Consider the following 25,722-nt stretch of genomic DNA (forward strand, 5'->3'; position numbering starts at 1 on the left):
GGTCCTCGTCCTGCAGTGAGACAGCAGCATTACAGGGCATGCAAGGGACCTGTGCAGGAAGACCACATAGATCCCAGCAGCAACCACTGACCACCAGGGACTGAGGATCCACTCCAGCCCTTCTAGAGCAAGGTAGGGAGGCTGGGTGGACCTCTTATTTATTAAATGTGTGTACGTATGTAATGTTTGTGTGATTGTGTGTCTGTGATTGTATGTGTGTGGTTCTGTGATTGTGTTTGTGTATATCTGTGATTATGTGTGTATCTCTGTGTATGTGTTTAGTAGATAGCTCCCTTATTTGGTGTCCTTAAATATTGCAATCTAAAATAAGGAAAACAAATAAGGGATTTATCCACTAAACAACTGAAAATATTTTTTTTTAAAAAGGGCTTTTTTAATTTTGATCCTTTAGCTGTTTAGTTGATAATTCCCTGAATTGGTGCCGTATGCGAGATTTTCATATTTAAAGATACCAAATGAGGGTGATGTTTAGCAGATAGTTCCCTTATTTGGTGTGCCCTTAAATATTGCAAGCCCACATAAGGATAGCAAATAGGGAAGTTATCTGCTAAACAAAGATCGAAGTTAAGAGGTGTCAGCCAGCCCACAACAAGAAATCTGGGTGGCTAACGTGAATTATATGCAAAGGTGTTGTCAGATGCCAGCATGCAGAGCACAGTGTTTCTGCGTGTGTGTATATGTATCTGCATGTGTGTATGTCCTTGTATGTGTATAAGTGCAGACATCTCAAAATCTCACCAACACTACACACAAATATACTCACGCATTTCAACGTCAACACTACATACAAACCATACCATTATATATAACCACATCACTGCATTCAAATACCACACAACACACAAATGCATGCTTGCATTCAAACACCAGCACTACATACAAACACACCCCTACATTCACTCACACATACTTCATACAAAAACATGCATACATTCACACACAAACACTGCTCAGTGCTAAATACATTAAAACAAATTTGGGTTGTTTTTTACATTTAAAGTTGGGGGGGGGGTGCCAAAAATAGGACCCGCCCCGGGTGCCAAATGCTCTAGGTACGCCCCTGGATTGAAACACCATCTTATCCATGTGAGAGGTTATAAAGCTCCACAAGGGTAGTAAAGGCACATAAACTCAATAACGTAAATACATAGAAATCTTACGGAAAGGATAGTGTATGCAGCACCATTTATCAACATATCAGTTAGAAAAGTCTGGTAATCATTAGCGGTGTCAAATTCCATAAAGTGTAAGTTCACTTTTTTTCATCCTCCATTTATTCTGAATCTTCTGTGGGGAAGATCGTTGAGGAGAAAGGGTGTCCAGGGGCCTTATAATCCCCCAGGTTTTCAGTGTAGCCAGCCCACCCTCCGGATCCTGAAGAAAGCAGAGTTTTCTTTCTTTCCACAATAGGTGCTTTTTTCCTCCATTTGTAGGAAATCTTTTGGTTCCTCAATGTCTTGATCACATTAATAAACTATCCATCTGCTGGGAATTGCGGTTGCAGGAAGATCCGCATACAAGACAACATCCTGGTATGACCGATATCTTTGTTGCCGCAAATAAGTCCTTGAAGCAATAGTAGTGGAATCTAGCTGATCTCGGTGCACACTGTCCATGAGCCATTCCGTGTCTTTCATATCAGGTGCCAAGGCCTTACACAATGATGTTAGGAAGGAAGGTAAAGCCTCAGAGGAGATGTTATCTGCTATGCTGCAGAATCGGACATAATTGTGCCGTGACCTGTCCTCAAGGTCCCCCATCTTCTGTCTCATCGTGGCATATTCTTCCTCCAACTTTTGTAGTTTATTGACTACATCATTATGGGCAGTACTGAACTCAAGTTTATGCTTGAGGTGGTTTGGTCTGTCACCTATCTCCGCAATGTTAGCATGAAGCGATGCGGCAATTTGTTTAAAATAGTTCTGTAGTGGGGTTCTCAGATGTTGGAGCATGGTGTTATAATGCCAGTTTGTGACAGGGTTGTTATCAAATGCTATCAGTGCTGGGTCTAGGTCAGCTTGTCCAAAGTTCTTTCTTCCCTTACCAGATCGGATCTGTGAGTTTTATTGTCTTTGAAGGGGCCATATGAGCAAGGTAAGGTATCAGCACTGAGAGGTTTTATTCAATCTGCTAACAAGTGCTGAACAGCCGTGCTGCAGGCCGAGTTTAACCGGGACCTCTACTCCCTGTATCTGCATAATTCAGCTGTTGTTCACGCCCCCCCCAACTTTAATTTCTATAAGAATGTTTATGCTAGAGATGCTGGGATTTAAGTCACCCTCGTCTAGTTGTAGAAGACCAAGCTAATCACTCAACAGATCAAACTAAAGCAAAGGTGGCTATAGATCCCCAGATGTGCCATGATGCTTTGTCAGCCTAGTTCTACAACAGCTGGAGTCTAATTTTTGGCCACCCCTGAACTAGATACTCTAAATGTTCTTTCGAGGGCATAATGCTTTATCATGATCATGACCCACCAGTGAACAACAAGTCCATCAGCCCTTTTATAGTCAATTGTTACAACAGAAAATTTAGACTGTCATTTTTTTCCTATTCTTACTTATCTGGTTGTAGTCGAATTTCCCATTCAGAACATCAGAAAGACATTTGGCGAACAAATGAAAAAAATGCTACGAAATTCCCCTCTAAATTTCACAACAGTTGAAACAATGAAATCAAATGTCATCCAAAATGCCACAAAGCCAATCTGTAACTAGACTTGCCAGGATTACCAGCAAAGGATAAAAAATATTAATAGTAACCATGAAAAGAGATGATACAATTTAAAGCAAATTCATAATAAAGTAGTATATAAAACAAAATGTAATAAAATGGTTTCTTCTCCAATACTTTAGAATGACTTAACATTTTATTCTAAAACTCATTACTCATTGCGTTTAACGCGTATCTGTCACTTTTTAGTATTTCTTAATTTTAATGAAATATTGATTAAGACTGTGTTGAATTTTCATTGAAATTCAAATGCAATCCAAAGATACCATAAGACAAAGTAAGGACTACTTTGTCCTCCAGTAAAGTACGAGGTTAAAAAAAAAGTTCCCAAATGTATCCAATCCAAGCAGCCTAACAAATGCAAGCTATGGGATTCAGGTTCTGTCTATGGAGGACCCCTCGTCCATAGATCTCAGCGTTGCACTCTTGCACATGCACAAATTTATTTATTTAGAACTGGTATTTATAAAGCGCCAACAGACTCCAGAGCGCTGTACAATTAGTGGAGGATGTACAATATACACAGGCAAATACAAAAGGTAGAGAGGGCCCTGCCCGTAAGCTGATATCTAGCCATTTAAGCTCTTTTACACAAGCTAGATAGTGTGTGATAATGGAGTTACTTGCAGGACTTTACTCAATTATCTCCCAAGCAGAGGGGAGGGATTGTGTGATGTATATGGGCATTGACAGACTGTATGTTTGTTCTGATTGGTTTAGGTTTTGTGTTCCTGTGTCACATCAGGTCCAGGGGGTGTTCCTCTGGCCTGGAGAATTGTATAAAAGCCAACCTGAACCATTAAAGATCAGATCATCTTGCACCTTCATGAAGTTTCGGCTCATGTTTAGGGGATTGCTATAATCACTATAGTCCACTAAGTATAATCACTAAGTTCTTGTAAGAGCTTGTTGCTGCTATGCTCTCTGGACTAAGAGAGGTCTACCCACTGGAAGCTGGACCCTGTCATAGGTCCAAGGTGGGGAGGAGACGGCGAGATCCCAACTAAGTAGCGCCGGTTCGTGGGGTTTGCAGTAGTTATGATGTCCCGGCGCAGTACTAGGAAGCAGCGATTGAAGGAGGTACCCAATCGGTCCGTCGCAAACAGCCAAACTGGTAACAAATCTCAGGCTACTGGCTAAATTTAATGCCAAAAATCTTACATTGTGCATATTAAATAGGTTTACATTAAAGCCAGAGGGAAAATAAGCAGAATTGCAGAGAATTGTATCATATACAGTTATTGCTTACGTGCAATGAAACTGTTATGGATTTAAAGGAGGTTAGAGTAAAATTACTTCACATAGACGTGTTTTTTAATCTTAAAGTATTTATTTTATTTAATTTTTATTTAATTTTATTTTTTTTAAATGACAGCTCCTTCAACCAGTAATCTAGGAGTTTATTTCAGAGCAATTCATATATGGGCTATAAGTATATGGGTCATACACTCCCACTTCTACACTGCATACAGCTAATGTGAAAGTGTTTATCAACGTGCAGAATGGTATTTTGTGAAAGTCAAAATATTGCATAACTGCTCCTGGAATTGAAAATGAATAACACCTTTTTTATTGGAAAACATTTTTCAACAAAACTTGGAAAGTAATCCATGTAATTCTACACTTTTGTTGCAATTTGACCATTTAAAATAAGGAACACCGTTAAAAAAAAAAATTAAAAATAAAAAAAAATCAATAAATAAATATTTGCTCATAAGCCATTTTTCCCTTTGAGATTGTGTGAGAGAATGCGCTTAGCATGAATTTGAAGAGCAACACAGCCCACTAGGGCCAACATACGATATTTGGCCAGAATAGAGAAGTTGAGGGTAGCTATAAAAATAAAAACTCAGGATTTCAGGGGGGAATTTTTTTTTATTTTATTAATTACTTTTCCATCTCAGGGCCCAAACCTGACCCCCCTTCTGCGGTGATTCCCCCAGTTCCTCCTCTCCAGTTAGGAGGGTATGAATACCTTTGGGGGGGGGGGGGGGGGGGGGGGGGGGGAAGGGAGCCTGCCTATCTCTCACCTCGCACGGTTTCGCTCTACACCTGGGGTATGTTATCTACAATACAAGTTATAGCCAAGTATGAGGTTATTACATGCAGGCGACAAGAACACAGCCTGAATTCTGGCACAGATTCTACTCTATACAAAGGTCAGATCACTCAGCAGCTTTAGATTCTTAGTAGGCATTATGAAGCATAACAGCTGTAGACTTTTTGCTCGCTGAGAAATTTAGGTTGTTGCTATAAACATGGACACATAGTAACTGCAGAAACAGATACATGAACATAGTTCATATATGCAAGCAATACGATTCTCTTTACTCTTCGGAAACTGTACACCAATGGCTGTGATGGGCAGTAAGATAAATTTAGCCTATAATAGAGTGAATACTTGGAGTCCCTCACAATCCAGGAACATGTTCCAAGTTAAGTCCATACATAAAATAATATTTTTTCAAAAGTGGACTTTGTTTGGATAAAGTTTCTGCATCTCCTATAAGAGAACTCTGTTGTCCAACTTAAAGGGACACTAGTGTCACTAAAACAACTTTAGCTTAATGTTTGGTGTATAGATCATGTCCCTACAGCCTCACTGCTCAATCCTCTGTCATTTAGGAGTTAAATCACTTTGTTTATGAACTCTAATCACACCTCTCTGCATGTGACTTGCACAGCCTTCCTAAACACTTCCTGTAAAGAGTCATCTAAAGTGCATCCTTTCTGTATTGCAAGTTCTGTTAAATTTAGATTTTCTTATCCCCTGCTATGTTAATAGCTTCCTAAACCCTGCAAGAGCCTCCTGTATGTGATTAAAGTTCAATTTGCAGATTTAAAATTGTTAAAGGTAAATTACATCTTGATGAAAGTGAAACCAGTTTTGTTTTTTTCCATGCAGGCTATGTCAATCATTGCCAGGGGAGGTGTGGCAAGGGGTGCATAAACAGAAAAAGTGATTTAACTCCTAAATGGCCGTGAATTGAGCAGTAAAACCTGAGAGGCATGATCTATACACTAAAACTGCTTCATTAAGCTAAAGTTGTTAAGGTGACTATAGTGTTCCTTTAAGATTAAAAACAGATTATTTTTTCCTGTGTGTCTGTTGTACTACATACTGTTCCAAAGTCTCACTAGCAACACTACTCTAACCCCAACATAATACGTCAAATTAATCATTAAATAAATACAAAAGGATGATAGTCCAGCTATTGATTTAGGCTGGTGGCCCTTGCAAAAACTGAAGACAGGTTCAAAGGAAACAGTTCAGGATTCGTCACGCATCATTACATAAGAGGAATATTTTGGTCATCAAGAAGGTACATCATCAGTAATCTGAGGTTTGAGAGTACAGCACAAGCAACAAATAGACGATAATCAAATCTTTAGACATGAGAGATTCTTAAAACTTTTGAATGCAGTGTTATTCTATTGTAGTATGTTGTACATTTTCCTTTGATAACACAGAAAAAGAATTTTAAGGAGCAAAACATTTTTTTTTAAAAATGAAGTTAATCAGAAGTGTTCATGATAAAATGTTGCCTTCTGGACAAGACTAAAGGTTTAAAACTTCTGCAAACCTTCTAATCTACCTTGGATTAGTATTCACATCTATATATACAAATAGTTGATCTACCATCTTCAAGGAACATTATAGCGCTAAAAAATTTCATAATTATTGTATGTGTCCTTTACCTTTCCTTTGTCTGCATAAATACAGTTAATATGTAACGGTTATATTTTTAACTAGACACTTTCAACCTACTGCAATAAACCTCTCAAAGCAGAAAGAGCTCCCGCAAGTAGAAATACGTTTTCAAGATCAGTAATAGTTAGTTGTGTGCACATTCACACTAAAATTTTGAGCATTTTTTTTTTTTCACAAAATCTAAAGATGCCATAATTCCTGAGTCTACAAGAACAGTTCCTGCATATACATTTTTTTTTTTATGGATTTAAGAAATAGTCGCCCAAATTAAATAAATCAGACTTTATTTGTACTTAACAAAATATAAACACACAAAAGGCAAGACAATCGACTTCTGTACCATCATTGTTCAGTTATAAATAGCATCTAGTATTCAAGTACATGGCAAGCTTTTCCTATGTTATTTTATGTAAACATGAACTAAACAGAATACAAAGGTACATTTGTGATCAACCTGTAAGCTAGCTACAGGAAGAGATCTGGACATTGACAATGTGTAAGTGCACACAATCTGTTATAAATATCACTGTATTTGTAGCAATAATTGTAAGAAAAAAAAAAGTGCTTTATTTTCTATTGCTCGCTGTGAAAATTTGCTCACACGTTTGGTACCTATAGTGGTCCATTTTAACATCCAGACGTTCACAGATATGCAAATTGTAAGACATATCCCTGGTACAAAATCAGTCTATATATATGATCCTCCAATCCCTTACCACTCACTGTAAAATAAATAAACCTGCAAGCTTATTTTCTTAAAATACTTAAATGTAAAATAAAACATAGTTTTGCCTTTTTTTTTTCTTCCCCCCCACCCCATGCTAGATAGCTGACCCATACAGACCTACAGGTCAGATTAATAGAGAGTAGAATACATTCCCCAGTGCTATATTGTCACCGACCTCCAATAGATATGGCACAGCTTTCTGGTAATGAAGCAGGTCAAGCTAACATGAATTATAAAAAAGGTGTCATATCTCTAGAAGAAAATCCACTCAAAAAAAGGAGGAAAAAGCTGCCGTAAACAAAGGCACTTATTTAATTTATTCTGTTTCCATTAAGGACTCTTCGTTCTCATCAACCTCGTTGGAAGCTTTAAAATCTTGCACTAAAGTGTTTTCCTTTGCACTTTCGAAAGGTATTTTGTCACTTGGCTGTTCAGTACATGACACTTCGTCTTCTCCTAACTCATCGGTAACTGAAGTTTCTGCAGACTCTGACTCTTCAGGGGTTTCTGAAATATGTAGAGAAGATTAAGGATTTAACATATATAAAATATTGAGTAGATACTTTTACTAATGTATTTCCAAACTTGATCCTAGAATAATAGCCAGTTTATCCCCTTTTCACAGATTCATAATTATAATAGAAAAGTTACAGAAATACATCAGGTCATTATGAGTAAAGGAAAATTAAGCAGATGGCAAATCTACTTTAAAAAAATAAAAAAAATAAAAATAAAGGACATGATCGTAAGCAAAGGTAAACTCAAACAATCTCAATTCAGTGATTAACTTCTTTGTTAAGTGTAGTATGCTTCAAAAAATATATTTTAGACACATTATATTGTTGAGTGCCAGAAGCACTTTAATGAAAACATAATATGGACATTGCAACATTTTAGGTAGTTTGAATAATTACTCAAAACTAGTTTTAGGTGTGCGCCAGTATGGTAAAAAAAAAAAAAGACATTTAAAGGACAACTGTCACTTCAAAACTATTTTTTAATATAAGAATCATTACGTCAGGTTTTGCAAAAAGATTTTTTTTTTTTTTTAAATTTCTAAATCTGATATATGTAAAAAATTTGAAAACCTCATCTCTACCTTTATTATTTGCCATATATGAACCTTGGGTCAAACAGTGTTTGGGGAAAAAAAAAAAAAAAAAACGTTTTGTTATGGTTGTCACTGCTTCAGTTCAGGGAATGAACCAGGGAAGACCAAAGAGAATGTTTTCAAACACCGTCCTACCAAAGGTCTATGTACTGTATATGGCTGAAAGATCCGGTCATGCACCAAAAGTGTGGATTAGGTTTTCCTCATACTTTTACATATACTTCTTTTTATTACAAATCTATGTAAAGCAATAAAATTCAACATGATCATGAATGGCCTTAAATGCTAAACAAACAATACAATTAATACACATTGGAGACAGTCAGCACACATTTAAGTTAAAGCAAATTTTTTCCAACATTGGCTCAAAAGAATATTCAAGTGGATGAGATGCTATGATCGCATAAAAGCACAGACAGATTGCTTTGTGAATGAAGTTTGGCGCTAATAAAATGAGAATAAAAGTTACTTAAACACAATGAAAAGAACTTGAAATTCTGCACTATTTTAGAATTAATTAGTGAGCAATGTGAAAAATCTCTGCTAGAAACATTTTTTTTACCCAAATCAATTGTTCAGTTATACCTGCAGGAGTTTGGCTTTTCAACTGCTGTTCATTAACACAGCCTTGTGAGTCAGAGCGAGGCCTTCTCTCAAAGTTTAATTCTTGAAGTCGTGGTGCTTGAGGTCGTGTTTTTCTGGCAGGATTCAGGAAATAGCAGTAAGCACACCTAAAAGCTGCATTAATATAGCGATTAGGTACCTATCAAAATGGTGTTTTGTTTTAGTAAGCTATAACATATTGTAGCAAAATTAGATATGGTTTCCATACAGCAAACTGATATATTACTGTATTTAAATGAATTCGAATTTGTATTCTGAGGATGTATGCAAACAAATCTGCACTGCAACTACATCCAAACGGCTCTAAAAATAAAAATAAACACAGATGAATACAAACTAGGCTGAACTCAATGGACTTCAGTCATTTTCAACCTAAATTATTGTTACTACACATAAATAAAGGAAAAGAGACTGGCAGGAGAATGATTGTTCTTAAAGACATTTCAGGTGCAAAGTGTGGCTGTCCTTTGGAAGAAAAGAAAAAAAAACATCTTCACAATAAACCAGGGCCAAGACTACAATGTCCCCTATCCCCTGCCCTGTCCAAAGACCAAAGGTCAGTTTGGAAGACAGACCAGATGCTCCAATATTCTTGCAGTACCTCCATAACCCTTAGCAAAAAGAGAGAGGGCAGCATACACACACACCTATTGCATCAGACAAAGAAGTCCTGCAGAGCACTTAACTCACCCTGACTGGCTACTAAAATGAATCAGAGTAGTTTAAACTAAAACTCTGTTAAAGGCCATGTGCAGGGTGAGTGTAGGATGAGGTCAGCGTTTACAGTTTGCTGTAGTGATAGAGAGAAACAAAATGGAGTCTTGACAGAGAAATGGGTTTTTCTTCCTACATCTTCAGCATAATACATCATGATATGCCATAATACTTCCTCATTTAATATATTGGTCGGGCATTGATACAACTTTAATGCATTTGATAGGTTTGATAAGTTCTGATCTCAGTAATATGCCATATTTTTGCATACTCAAATTTTTACAGTTTTTAAAAATGAACATATGCCTGCCCCTTGAGCCACAGTCCTCACTCCAAAAAAAAAATACTTCCTTATTAAATATATACAAAGAGCTCAGCCACTGACAGTACTGAATGAAAGCACACCCAGCGAGACCTATACTAAGGATTTCACTACCTGTTTACAGTTTCTTGCACTGTTTTCAATTCAGGTTGTGAATTCAAAACAGCTGTGTGCACACATTTGATAAGGAAGTCTTTCTGGTACGAGGTGGCAAAGGAACCAGGTTTATGGTGCAGCATTCTGCAAAAAGAAATTTGGGCAAAAATGATCACATTTTGAGCACGCAAAAATATATGCCTTATTAATGAGGCCAAATATATTTTTGTTTTACGAAAGGGTTAATTCACTCTCACCAATGTATTCAAATTCTTCCTTAAGGGCCATTCCATTATGAGAAAAGCACTGCTGACAGATCAGGGCATATCTGAAAGAACAATTAAAAAACAAAACAAAAAAAAACAAAAACTAGTATTGTCAAACAAAAACTGCGTTTTCCAACTAAAAAGTTACAATTATAAAAATAACAAAACGCAATCAATGTGCACTAAAGACGTACAAGTAGAGATATGCATTTCTCACTGTTAACTGACAATATAAGCCATCCTGATCACCGTGTTAATTTTGTCGACTAACAATTTTAGTCAAATTTTAGTAGACTAAATTTTTTAGATTTAGTCTACTAAAACAAACAATTCAGATGACTAGAACTAAAATGGCATTTTAGTCAAAAGACTGACAAACTAAATTGAAATTTGCCAACAAAGTTAGCACTGCACAGAGGGCCTGGGGAAAGGGCAAAAGAGACAGAACAGGGCTTGGGAGAGAGACAGCTAGAGGGGCTGGGAAGACACAAAGACACAGAGGGCCTGGGGAAGGGGCAAAAGAGACAGAACAGGGCTTGGGAGAGAGGCACCTAGAGGGGCTGGGAGGACACAAAGACACAGAGGGCCTGGGGAAGAGGCAAAAGAGAGGCTTCAACTACACCCATTAGATTTTAGTTGTGTTGACTAAAATCTACTGGAGAATTGGTCGACTAAAATCTACTGGAGATTTGGTTGACTAAAATCTACTGGAGAATTCGTCGACTAAAACGGCTTTTTAGTCAAAAGACTGACTAAAACTAAATTGAAATTTGCTGCCAAAATGAACACTGCCTGGTCATAAATGTGAATCTAAATGTTTTATATAATAATATACTTCAATACAAAAGATTCTTGCTCTCAGAATCACAGAAAAGTGTATTTGCATTGGCTTTTAATATATTGCAATAAACATTTCCAAAAATGTCACGTTTGAGAGTATTTCACCTCAAATTTTTTTTCACAGTAGGAAATAGGATTGCCGTGTTATCTATTATTAGAGCCAGAATGAAGGTATGCTCCAGTTAAGAACTGCACATAATAAATTGCACTCTTCATCTCCATCTCAAGCACTTATAGTTTCTTCACATCTCCCAAAAGCATATTTTAAAAAGCAATTAAGCTCTACTCAGTTTTAATACCGTGATTATATTTCATTCATTCTCCATTTTAATGATGATCAAATTAATGACCGCTTTACTAACGCATCTGCAACTTATTTAATGGGTATAGAAAAGCCATTATATGTATTAATGATCCATAAAATGTAATCCCATATAGAACCAGTGTCTTACACAATATAGTCTTGCAGCTGAAGTTAGAACTTAAATTGTGTTACACACTTTTTTTTTGTTTTTTTAACCTCTGATCTCTTTTACAGAACACATTTTTAACAATGTGTTCTAAGTAGTATTTCCCAGCGTACAACTAGACGGCGAAATTCTTAATTTCATATAAAAGGCTGAAAAACTTTTTGTGAACTCATTCAAAAAGGTCACATGTGTAAATAGTATTATTTAATTAATTAATTAAAAGGATGTGTGTACCACACACACATATGCCAATAACCAACGACCAGCCATGTTCATGTTGTGCGAGTAGTATCAATGTTTTGGGGATTTACAGAATACTACTGACCTGACGTGCAAAAAAAAAAAAAAAGTCGGTTAGGACATGCACTAAACATTATGCACAGATACAAACTTTATGGTATAGAGATAAATACTAATCCCTTTGGGAGAGTACCCCATCCACTATACACATATGCTCCCTAATAAGTGTCCAGGCATTTACTTAATATGAAGGAGAGTTGCTTAAAGGGACACTATAGTCACCTGAACAACTTTAGCTTAATGAAGCAGTTTTAGTGTATAGAACATGCCCCTGCAGCCTCACTGCTCAATCCTCTGCCATTTAGGAGTTAAATCCCTTTGTTTATGAACCCTAGTCACACCTCCCTGCATGTGACTTGCACAGCCTTCCATAAACACTTCCTGTAAAGAGAGCCCTATTTAGGCTTTCCTTATTGCAAGTTCTGTTTAATTAAGATTTTCTTATCCCCTGCTATGTTAATAGCTTGCTAGACCCTGCAAGAGCCTCCTGTATGTGATTAAAGTTCAATTTTGAGATACAATTATTTAAGGTAAATTACATCTGTTTGAAAGTGAAACCAGTTTTTTTTTTTCATGCAGGCTCTGTCAATCATAGCCAGGGGAGGTGTGGCTAGGGCTGCATAAACAGAAACAAAGTGATTTAACTCCTAAATGACAGTGAATTGAGCAGTGAAATTGCAGGGGAATGATCTATACACTAAAACTGCTTTATTTAGCTAAAGTAATTTAGGTGACTATAGTGTTCCTTTAAACATATAAGCCATGATGCAGCTAGCAACATATAGGTCTCCCATGTTAAAAATTAATAACTACAGGTTAAGACCACCCATATTGAGGCTCTTAATAAATAGTGGACACAATGGCATCCAAACAGCCTTAAAACATTGTTTGAAAAATGCTCCAATTTTCATTTGTGCACGTGTATGCCAAGTCATATTTTAGTATTAACTAATGTCTTTATGATAAAAAAAAAAGTCTGCATGTGGGAATGCCAATGTTTTATCAAGACACATTTTGTGAAATACACAACCATAGAAATGTAATATTTACCTGTTCTGAGGGCCATCACCGACCAAGTACTCAATAACTCTATCCAATGCACCCCTCTCTCGAGGAAGGATTGGTCTTGCCAATGGAGGTCCTGGAGGATGAATAGCTTAAAAGAAAGTTAAGAAAGGACATGTAATGACTACGATAATAATGTGACTATATTTGTTTAACACGTTACTGTATGACTCTTCAAGTGCTTTCAAAAACATCCTAGATACTATAATACATCAAGTGATTTATTTTGTAATACTAAGGCTCACACTTCAATTAAAGTTTCTAGTATTATAGTCATGTCTTTGGCATGGTTGTATGCTTTTCGACTTGAGCGGTTACAATGTTAAAATATGTAAGGGAGTTACAAGCACCATAAACTCCAATGGCAAGTTATTCAACCATGCACTAGAATACATATTCTTCTTGAAAAGGGGGTACTTCATACACATAGAATATATACATAGAATATACGTTAAAGGACTATTATTTGTTGAGCATTGAAACAAGGGACAATTAAAGTTTTTTGTACTAGTTCAGTCTCTATAATCCTGTGTAGCACATTAACATTGACATAAAAAAGTATTAAAATGGCTCATTTCTGACCTATAAAAATGTAGCTTGGGCTTAAAAATGGGCTTAACACAATATAACTAAGGTGGAACTGAGTTCCCATATTTGTTTGCGGAGGGGGGATTTTAAGTAACCTTATAACATTTAAAACTTTTTATGTGTGTACTGATCCTTATTAATCTGTAGTGTGTGTGTGTGTATATAGATAGATACATATACACATACACATACACATGTGAGGTATGTCCGGAAAAGGTCCATCTATTGTTAATATAACAAGAATGGTTTGCGAGACATCAATGTAACCTGGCAGCCAAGGAGAGTGGACTGGAATGTGCATGCATGAATTGCGACTTCTATGTACTAGTTAGTGGGGGTGCTAGACGCCGTTGAGTGAGCATGTGTACTGTGTAGCCGTCACATTTAAAATGACTGAGCGACTAAGATTCAGGTAAATATTACGAGGTAGCTGATGACGATTCCAACAAAGGATTTTGCAAAGTTTTTTTGGACCGTGGAAGAGACTCTGGGATAACTGTGTGAACTCCCAATATGCCTACTTTAAAGCGGACTGGGGTGTCATTGTCCTATGTACAATGCTTCTTGTATTTTATATTCCGGACAGACATCGTTTTTAAAATAGACAGACAGACAGCTCTAAGTTTCCACTCATCTACCTTACCATTCAACCCAGTCAAGTAGAAATTTATCCCTGGTGAATGTGCCATGGACCCTCAAGGCTAGCTATGACAAGTAACTTTTCGGTCTGTCTAGTAGCATAGGATTGAGATTGTGAGCCCTGTTATAATTTACTTCAATTAAAACATTTTTAAAAAATATATAGCTCAGCAGTTCCGGTTTGTGAATAGTATTCCAAATGACATTCACATCAAGCCATTAAAAACCTGTTACCTCAAAAGTGAGCAAGTACTTTATAACCGTAATTGAGTTATGATGGGCAGAGAAGACATGCAGCAGCAAATTTAGTACCATTTTAGCACTCCTACATTTTTCAAAATGTATATTAAGGAGGATATTTCCTCAACAACACCACACTTAAATTGCTGACTGCAGCTGCATCTCACTGCATGTGCTTCAGCCGTATTTACTTGAGATGAGTAGAAGAGTTATTTCAAGTGTATTACATCTACCCGAGTACAGCATGGTAGCCAACACGATGAGAAACTTAAACATATATCTACATATTTTAGATTCCAAAATACTGTAAGATTTTCCACAAGGAGTGACAACTACAAGGTACCTTTAACAGCTGTATGAGTAGGAGACACAGTGCAAGGATTTCAAGGGGAACAGCAATGTCTTCAGGAAAATATTTGTGTGGTTCATATGTCTAAAAGAAATGTTAAAGGACACCCCAGACCCCTAAACAACTTTAGCTTGCAGAAAAGATTTGTGTGCGAAGAACAGGTCCTATTTTTATTTTTTTTTACAAAAAGTGCAGATTTCAATAAAAATTGACCATTTTATAAATTAACCTGGTTACAACCCATTTGGTTTCAAGCTGACAACAGGTCAGGTTACTTCCTGGTTTGGTTAACACACTGGAGCTAAACTTAATAGGTAGCAATTGACCAGAGCACCTGACTTACATAAACATATTAAGCTGCATTGGGAAGTCTGTGATTGGACAGCCACAGAAAGTCTGCGCGGTGTTAGGAGAGGGCTTGCAAAGGCAGCAGACAAGAGAACTGCAGATTTTGCAGGCTGATTTTAGATATATCCCAAATGAAAAAATACCTAATTAGATGCATGCACATTTTCATTTGTGGTATATCTACTAAATTGTGATTTTTATTTTGTATTAGGGCAGTGAGGAGTCCTTTGAAGTAGTGTCCAAAAAAAAAATGAATGCTTTAAATAATACACACACAATATTTAAATTATAATATTAACACTGACAACATAAAAACAAGAAGCAACTCTAAAAAAGTATAAGAAATTCCGGTATATGTCCGGTCTGCTGGTAATGCTGTAGTTAATTTAAATTAACATTTAAGCTAACCCTAAATTTTTTATATATTTTTTTCCCACGGCTGCATGAAAACAATTTTGATTCATGCTCATGAAAAATAGGTTACCATATGGCATTTCTAATTGAAGCTGCTCTGTGCACACAACCAGCACATGGGATCAGAATTGATAACCACTTGTCAGAACTTATACAGGGGGGTACGCAGAGCTGCATTCATCGGTGCAACAAATTTTTGTCCCATTGAGAGCCAGCTTATTCAGTAAACTTTTGATTACATAGGAAAGAGAGGAGGGATAAACAGACAAAACCATTTCTACCAGAAATACAATTCTAAACACTCAATTTTACAGTTGTGCAATTCCACTTTCTATACATATAGCTATACAGCCTTTACAAAATGGTGTTAGACTTTAAGTAGAGTGCTCGTCAAATCATACAAAAGGCATTCAAGCTATTTTAAGTCAACATGCTATAGGCAGCAAGAACAAACATCCCATAGGTTTACATGGTGATTGCACTGCCTTTAAAACTCTATGGGATATTTATGAAGGCAAAAAGAAGTTCTAGCTTGGATGAAGGAGCTAAACACTAGTTAATTTTCACATCATTAATGGTTCATAATGCATAACCACAATAAATGACACCTTGCTATATGGACATCATCCTGCTCTATGCTGGCCATTTAAACAGAGGCGATGATAGTATGTATAGATGTTCATACAAGTATGAAGGCAATCTTTAGTACATTTATGGAGATTCCCATAAAGTGAAAAAGCAGCAAGCATCGACAGATTGTTCCAAAAGACCTGTTGGTTGCAGTCAAAGGTAGATATACTTGACCCCAACTGTCCCTCGTGCCTGCTGCCATCTTCATCTAGGATAGCCTTTTCAGCCCCTGATGATTCATCTGCCAAAAGACGCAAGATGATGCCTACATCCAACAGTCTTCACAATTGGCTGTTGGATTTAAACAAAAGTAGACAGCACAGCTTTGCCTTTGTCAACCTCAGGCTTGCCTATAAGATAAAGTTGCTCGTACTTTGTCTTATGGACTGGTTTGGAATTGTCAAGTAAATTCCAAGACAGTCAGCATTAGTATTTTACAAAGATTATATTTTAATGAAATACCAAGAATGCAAGAGCCCAGTGGTAACTGTTAACGAACAGCAATGGTGACAAGTTAAAGCTGCAGAGTCTTCCTAACCCTGCCCCAATTCACTTAGAAGAAAAAAAAATCAGAAGCATGTAGAGTTTCATGGACATCAGTTGCATCATAGGACATACCATTGCCAGATTCATAAATTTGTCAAAATAAAGTCCACGCGCGCGCACACACACACAAAAAAAATAAATAAAGGAGTAGCATAAGCAGAGCAGCATATTTAGAGAGGTGCCAAATGTACCCACAATTTTTAACTGCATTATGTAAAGATCTTAACCAGGAAGAGCACCTTACCTCACAAGAGCAGGAGTTTACGAAACAAGCAGTTCTATTATCATATAAAATGAGTGGAATGGCTGAGTTAACTAATCGCACCCAACATATTGCTTATAGAACATATATGTCCTGTTAATGGCAGAGCCATCGTTCTTGATCTGGAAGAGGGGTGCGCTCTGTCCTAGTTGTGTGTAGCGTATGCAGAGACTGCATGCAAAACATTAAAAAAAAAAATCCAATTAGGCAGTTGGAATACTTGGTTCTGGCTACTCAATGTCAAAATCACTAGTTCTAAGCAATTCTCCAAAATAAGCCACAATAAAAAAAATAATGTGCACCATAGCTGCTGCAGTTGATTAGAATTAAAGTGATTTCAAAAAAAACAAACTTTTTTTTATAAAACATGAAATATTTCAGAAATATGTAAAAAAAAAAAAAAAAAAAGCACCCCAGCCCTTTTTTTTTTTTAAATTATCTATAGAATCTGATAACACAATCTCTTTAGTCAAAGAATTCACCATCTTGTTATTGTATTACCGTAAAAAAATAACTTCTTTCTTACAGTTGCAATGGGTGACCTGGCCTGTTGTAGATCACTGCGAATAGGTTAGCACATAGCAGTTTGTACTGACCCTGTATATTATTATTTTGATAGTTATATAGCGCCAGCAAATTCCGTAGCACTGTACAATGTATATAGGTGTATGTCATCATTTTCAGTCTGAGGAGCTTTTTTCTTTAGAAAACAAATCCAGTTTTTCTAGCCTTTCCTCATAACTAATGTTTTCCATCCCCCTAATAAATTCTGTGGCCCACCTCTGGACTTTTTCTAGTTCTGCAAAATCCTTCTTTAAAACTCGTGGCCAAAATTGCATTGCATATTCAAGGTTGGGTCTTACCTGTGATTTTTAAAGAGGCAAAATTATATTTGGAATAAGTGAATCAAAACACCTTTTTCTACATGAAAGCACCTTACTAGCTTTTGCAATGGAAGACCGGCATTCCATACTGCTGCCTAGTTTATGACCTATAATTGTTCCCAAGTGCTTTTAACTTAATGATATCCCTAACTGAACACCATTTAATGTATAGGTGGCTTGTGGGTTTCATAAAACCATGTTGATTCTTGATAATTATATTTTTTTCAAAATTAATATATATCTGAATATTATCCCTTAACAGACCTTTCACATAAATTTCTAGACCACAGATGTTAAGCTCACAAGTCTCTAGTTTCCAGGTTGAGCTTTTGATCCTTTTTAAGTAGGCACCTCATCCTTTTCTCCAATCCTCTGGTATAACTCCTAAAACAAAAGAATCCTGAAAAATTAAAAACAGTGGTATGGATATTTCTACAAGGTCCCTAAGCACATGATGGTGAATACCATCTGGACCTGGGGCTTTGTTTACATTAACTTTAATTTCTGAAGGACTTTATCCTGTGTTAACCATCATCTGTTTGCTGTAAGGCTTTTGTAACAGGTATTTGTAAATCTACAGCCATAGATTCATCTTCGCTATATACAGAAGAACTTTTTTTTTTTTAGAATGTCTGCCTTGTCCCGATTCTCCTTGATTAAATCACCCATCTTACTTTATTAGCCCTCTAATTGCCCTTTTGCAAGACCTATAGGCATGCTTATATTTGTAATAGGATGCTATTGCCAGTGAATATTTCCAGCCGGTCAATTAGACGTAAAGATGCCCTTATCCTAGATGTTTTCCACTTACCTGGGATACTCAGTGTGTAAGGTTTCCTGTCATGCTGGCATGGCTACATCCGGCTACTGCTGAGTTGGGTAAGCCGTATGCTGATCCTGACAATCATTCATCGACTGAGAGTGCTCTCAGCTAATTAATGTATCTCTGGGTATAGAAAATGCACAGAATTGACATAAGCCTGACAGGAACGCTCACTCCAGCCTGGCCAATTACGCTGCCAGAGGTGGAGTTACACCTAAATATTTCCGCATGTGCAGCATTTCATACGGAACAGTTCAAAACAGTAAAGTGGTTATGGTGCTTGGAGTAACCCTTTAAAGCATTAATTGGGCTGAAGAGACAAGCACATAGAAAATGTACTGTTACTTCTCTGGTAGTTCTAGTATGTTCACCATGGCAACTTTAAACTATAAGCTATGCACTGCATTCTTTCCATTGGTGCTGAACATGTGCCTTCTTGGATTCATGATGATTTATGCTGTATGTTAGACTGTGCACAGCTTCACAAAGAATATAGGGGGGGGGGAGGGATGCAGTTGGGTTGTAAAATAACATCACAGTTGCTTATTAGAGTTTTAGGTGACAAACCATGTTGTCAAAACCCACTCAAAACTTTAATCTTAAAATAATAATAATAATAATAATATATAACAAAAAAAAATACACGCCTACAGATTCACATACTTTATTATCTATTATTTGGGTCTAGACAATTGTAGTGCCAGGCTAAACCTGGCTCATGCAAGGTAAACACTAGCACATGCTAAGCTTGCATCACAGATTCCATAGATCAGGCATTTATCCAGCACTTTTTCCTTACATTTGCTAATTGCTCTTAGATTCATGAGTGTCTCCAGCCATGCATCTTGCTTTTCATGCTGTTACGGACAACAGTAATTAATATAAACATCAAAAGCAATCATTGTAAGACTGGTCATTTTTGCAGGCTTGGCATACTCTCAACTACCTGCTGGTTATTAATTTTTCAACATATGGGATCACAGTTGCAATGAGCGATAAAATTGATTTATTTTTCCTCCCCCCTACAAATTGTGTTAAATATGAATATTGCTCCTTAATGCAGGTAATCAAACCTATTCTCTTGGTCTTGCAAGTTTGCATTGCAATTGAGAAGGAGACTATTAAATTGGATATAAAGCAAACAACGCAGTATCGATAAAAACTCTACATTGAGAGTACGTTAAACAGGTGGATCAATTGTTTAAAACTAAAATTATACAGTACTACACAACAGACATCGGCAAAGCCTTTTCAAAGTTAGAATTTAAATTTTAAAGTAACCCGGAAAGTTTTACATCCTTGCTCCCTTCCTCCCATCCACGAGACTATTAGGATTATTCTAAATTGGCATCTGCTGCTCCATGCAAAACTGGAGAGGCTTCCCAGCTGTTCTGCTCACAGCAAGCAACTAGACACACTATGACCTCTAATAGTTAACCTCTTACATTCTGTTCTTCCTTTTAACTCTTCCCCATACAGCCAGATCTACAAGGCAGGAACTAATTATAATACAATCTAATCAAATAGAAGATAGATAGTAAAAATGTTTTAAAGCTGTATGTCATATAGGGATTTGGTCAGGACCTGCTTTTTACTAATATTAGTTATGCAAGAAGGAATATTGCACTGGTTTGTAACAGTTCACATAAAACATGTTTAGATAAGCATTTAATTTCCCAGACATCACTTTACACTACAACAGCGCAGGAGAAGTTTTGCGCCGGAGTATCTAGTATTAGATTAGGATGCAAAAATTAAACCAGTACCTAGTTCGGGTTTTTCCGTGAAACTAGTGTAACACTTTACCTTAAAAACTGATGTGCCCAAAGGGATGGTAGATCTGGCAACAAATGTAGCAAAAATCAGTAGTACTTTAATTGCAAAATGCAGCACATTGGACTTTTTTTTTTTTACTTTTTTTTCTTCTTTTTAACCCCTTCCCAACCGCGGACATATCAGGTACGTTCAGAGCTATTAACACCTATCCTGCCAGTGATCACTGTATAGATCACCGGCTCTTGCACAGCAGCACTTATCTTTTGCTATCTTTGCATTTTTATTTTTTTTAGGGATTAATATTTTTAGTGACAGATCACTAAGTAAAGTTATTGTGATCATGTCACAGAGGTCACAAAGCGCTGAGGAGGCGTATGCCATCTTGCGTTAAAGTCTGACACGTCTATGCCAGACTCCGACCCCGACTTTGAACCTGCCAGGTGCTCAGATACAACGCTAGATACAGTGTCTGCTGCTAGCGATGTATCTAGTTATGATGTATCTGTGGCTGCTAGTCCCCCTGCCAGAAGGAGACGTGCTGCTCCAGCTGGCAGTACTGCTGAGGAGTGGGTAGTGTCTCATCGCCAGAAGCCAGATATCCCACCCTTCACTGCAAATTCTGGCATTAATGTGGATGTCACAGGATTTAGCCCCCAACAGTTTATGGAGCGTTTCTGGGCGATGATATATTGGGGAACACTGTCGCAGAAACTAATTTATATGCCGATCATCCATGCTGCAAAGCCGGACTCCTTTTTGGCAAAGCAGCAATGGGCACCCATTGATGTGCCAAAATTAAAAAAATTCTGGGCATTGACTATGCTGATGGGCATCATAAAGAAGCCCTCCATCCGCTCCTACTGAAGCAGTAGCCCCATCTGCTCTACCCCCATTTACTCCCAGGAAGTGGAAGAGGTATGAAATGATTCTACATTTCATGCACTTTAGCGACAACAGCCTGTGCCCCCTTAGGTAGCATCCCCAGTTTAACAGGCTGTATAAAATCCGCCCCCTGATTACCCACTTCGCTGCCAGGTTTGCAGAGGCTTATACACCTGGAAGGAATATATGTGTGGATGAATCCCTGATGAACTATAAGGGAAGGCTGGGATTCAAGCAGTATATTCCTTCCAAGCGCTCCAGGTATGGTGTAAATGTGTATAAGCGCTGTGATAGCAAAACTGGGTGTAACGGAGCTCCGTGTACCCCGACCGAGTACCCTCCGTTGATGGATGCTCCTAGCGCTCTCAGAGGACTCCAAGCACTGCAGACGACACCACAACCACCGCAGGCTCCACAACCGCCGTAGCTTAACTGGAGCCGCGCCGTCTTCCGTCCACCCTGGAATGAACCTTCAGCATTCAGGAACGTGTGGGGAAGACCTCTCCTCCAGGAGAGCGTAACAGGAACAAGCTCTTACAAGAGCTAAGTGATTAAGAGCTCAGGGGAATATGCAGCGCATAGCAATCCCCAGTGTGATATAGCAGTTCCCTCCAATAACGAGACAAGGCTACGTATTGAGGGTCAGAAGAGGTCTGAGGACTGGAACACCCAGCCTGCTTTTTATTAGGATCAGGTACATACAGGACACTCCCAGGGGGAGGATGAAATTGACCAATCACATGCATGGTAACACCCCCACGTCTCCTCCCCTCAGATAAACACATAACCCAATTAAAACATACATTATTTTACCCAAGTTCTGGATGTACCCCAAAAACAGGGGGTACAGCTTTAAATCTGGTATCCCCAAATAGCCCTTGTTCAGGGGAACAGTCTGTCCAAAAATCAGCCCATTCGGATGGATGGTTCGGGAGATACAGGGCTCCAAAGTTTTGACCGACCGCACAGACCAACTAGCCGAAAATAGTTCCATGAGTTTTGGCCTTGCGGTCGGTCTCCGTTCGCACGGTAAAATAGACGAAATTCTTGCCATCCATTCGCATCTTTGTGGTCGCTAGAATCCCCATACTAAGTTAAGTATAACTACCGAACGGCCGGTCGTTCGGTAGTTTCCGTACGTAGTTCTGGATGTCTGGAGGTCTTAGCGGTATTCGCCTGTTTGCGCTTCCGATTTCAGTTCCATGCGTTCACAGGCAAACACCGCTGTTCGCACGCAAGATGGCCGCGAACACGTGTAAAAGTCCCGAAATGGCGGCCACCTATTCAGAGCACAAAGAATTCGCATGAAATCATACGAACGGCTGTATTCTCCAGTAATGGTATTCTCATGCAATATATTCGCCTAAATCCCCTGGCTGTTAGGTTATATTAGCAGTCCAAACCTACAGCATAGATAAAGGGTAAAAGACAGTCTAATACAAGTCCATATGCCTGAATACAGGGTTTACAGTGCAATATAGTCCAGGACCATAGTCGCAGGGGAGGAGGCAGGCAAGCAGGCCTCTCCAGGACAAAGTGGCGAAGGGCACTTCGTCACACTGGGTATACTCAGGCCTTCCGGGTGTACGAGGGAAAGGATAGCCACCCTGACCCTCCAGGTTGCCCAGGGAACCAGTGGCAAGATTGTCTGGGACCAGATAATTCCCCCTGATGAACAAAGGGTACCACTTGTATACAGACAATTTTTATACAAGTGTCCCTTTGTTCAAGCTATTGTATTGTTTTGATACAGTAGCTTGTGGTACAATAAAAAAGAACCGCGCAGGTTTCCCAAGACAACTTGCACGCACCCAGCTACGAAGGGGGGAGACCTCAGCTCTGCCCCAAAAGGAGCTGTTGGCAGTTAAGTACAGAGACAAGAAGGATGTGTACCTTCTTTCCAAAATCGACTGTGGAGGTCTCTGTACGTGGCAGAGCACAAGTTTTTTACAGTTTCAGCTCTAGATCATTTCGCTCCCCAGGCGGTGATGGGAGAGAGCAGAGTTGGGGCTACACATTTTATTTTTAAAATCCCCCCAACTGCGGCAAAGCAGAATCTCCCCAAAAAAAGGCAGATTCTGTTTTAAGAGGAGGCAGAGAAAAGATACCGTATATTACTTTCCTGATTGCCCTGGACAGCCTGGACTCTGCATTGGGGACTGTTTCAAACGATACCACACACTGGTCCATTTAAAAAAAATAAAAAAATGTACATTTGCCCTTCAGTTTTTTGGGGGTTACGTTTACCCTATGTGTGGGGGCATGGGTGTACTGAGGAGGCCTTGCAGAAAACAACCTGGAGTGTTTTCTTGCAATAACCAACAGGTTCTCCTAAATCACAGTCAAAAAGCAATGTGTGTGTAAAAACGAAAACTGCAAAATTACCACCACACACTTTCTCCAATTTTTTGGGCTAGAAAAAGCACTCCATATACAATACCTTGGGGTGTCTACGTTTGAAATGTGTACACTTTCATGGCAATAATAAAACTTGATATGCCCCAAACTAAAGATAGGCCTATCAGAAGAAATTACAAGTCATACAATTGTAACTGAACCTTCCCAAAATCCTGGCAAACCTATGCATGAGGGGCATGTGTGTACTCAGGAGGCCTTGCACAAAACAACCTGGAGTGTTTTCTAGAAATAACCAACAACAGGCTCCCATAAAATCACACACAAAATAAATGTGTGTAAAGATGAAAATGTAAAAATTACCACCACACATTTTCTCCAATTTTTTGACTAATGCGATTGCATCAAAAAACTCCCCCAAACAACCCAACAAACCTATGCATAGGTACTCAGATGTTGCTAAAAAAAAATAAAAAAATTGGGGTGCTGAGAATGAAGCTGAGAATCAATACCTAAAGTAGAATGTGTATGAAACACACACAAACTGAATACCCAAAGGTTTGACAAAGCCTGGTGGTAGAATTAGTGCATGGAAAGTGTTAAAATAACACCATTTGAAATATCCTAGGGTGGCTTCTTTTCAAAAATATATGGTTTGAGCGGGGTAAATTACATTGGCCGGCTTCAAAAATTTCCCAAATGGGACATGGGTGCAGGATGACCAGCTGTGAAAATTCCAAGTTGGAAAACTGGAATGCGCACCCTCCAAATAAGGTCTTTTAGCCCCTAGAGAACCCGACACACCTGTACATGGGTGGTATCACAGTACTCAGGAGATGTTGCTGAATACATATTGGGGTGTTCTTTGGCAGCAACCCTTAAAGTTCTCAGTACATGTATTCTTAAATTGCTATGTGTAACGGACCGTTTCAGCAGACAAGGGGTTAAAATCCGTTTAGGCGATATGCCCCTTTCTGAGAGACAGACACAGCTACTGCAGAACACCAAACTCCCAAACTGGATACAAAATAGCACTCCGAACTGGAACCTCACGAATAGCTGCTAGCAGACGAACAGGAAAAGCAGACAATCAGCTTACACTCCTGGCAATCAGTCTCTATCAGCATACAGTGAATCCCCCCAAGAACGAGACAAGGCTCCGTGTTGAGGGTCAAGCAGAGGTCTGAGGTGCTGGCACACCCAGCCTGGTTTTTATTACAAGTGAACACATACAGGCCACACCCAGGGGGAGGCATAAAAATAACCAATAGTATCACGGGTGCAACCCACACATCCCCTCCCCTTAGTGTGACACAATCCCATTATACATACAGTTAAAACATACTTTTTACCCAACTTTCATAACTCTAAAACCATACATCACATTCACATAAAAATACATATCCACAATCAATCAATTCAGGGGAACAACATATTACAAATTGGCATGAATCAGACCAGGGTTTCAAAAGTTAGTAAAGTATCTTTTAAAACCCCTGGCAGCATGGCAAAATCTGGCTCACACAGGTTTCACAGAGGCCTCTATCCTGGAGACAATGGGGGGAAGTAATCCAATTATCCAGGGACAGAGGCAGACTCCATTGAGCACATGGTTACACAAAGACAGTAAAACACTTTAAAATACATAAAGTTACTTTTTATACATTAAACACAGACATGTAACATATCCCCAGATAGCTCAGGTCTGCGTGCACATTATTAGGTGAATGGCACGCAGACCACACAAATACAGTTTAATTGCCATGGAGCCAAAGTCTTTCCCATAGTCTTTCATTATATGAATAGGCTCCATGGCATAGCTATCTGGGGGTATCACTGCTCACACAGGGCAAGTACCGAATGGCCCCACTGTATTTAAAGGGCCAGAATGAGTGACATGCACTCTGTTAGGGCCGAATACTGTTTTTAAAGGGCCCAATCTCCCAGGGACCATAATCACATGGCAAGAGGCTGGCAAGCAGTCC

At 38.4% G+C, this 25,722-nt stretch overlaps 1 protein-coding gene across 1 annotated transcript in view; it reads right to left on the bottom strand.

The window, feature by feature from the left end:
* Positions 1-6,733: 6,733 nt before the first annotated feature.
* Positions 6,734-25,722, bottom strand: part of LNPK (lunapark, ER junction formation factor) — an 83,303-nt gene continuing 64,314 nt past the window's right edge. Inside the window, exons 10-13 of the mRNA XM_063429765.1 lie at positions 12,987-13,092; positions 10,318-10,388; positions 8,890-9,042; positions 6,734-7,700 (exon numbers count right to left, since the gene is read on the bottom strand). Of these exons, the coding sequence (XP_063285835.1) occupies positions 7,510-7,700; positions 8,890-9,042; positions 10,318-10,388; positions 12,987-13,092 (521 nt within the window). The 3' untranslated portion in view covers positions 6,734-7,509. The remainder of the gene's footprint in view (positions 7,701-8,889; positions 9,043-10,317; positions 10,389-12,986; positions 13,093-25,722) is intronic.

Source organism: Pelobates fuscus, chromosome 8, assembly GCF_036172605.1.
Source record: "Pelobates fuscus isolate aPelFus1 chromosome 8, aPelFus1.pri, whole genome shotgun sequence".
Taxonomy (NCBI): Eukaryota; Metazoa; Chordata; class Amphibia; order Anura; family Pelobatidae; genus Pelobates; species Pelobates fuscus.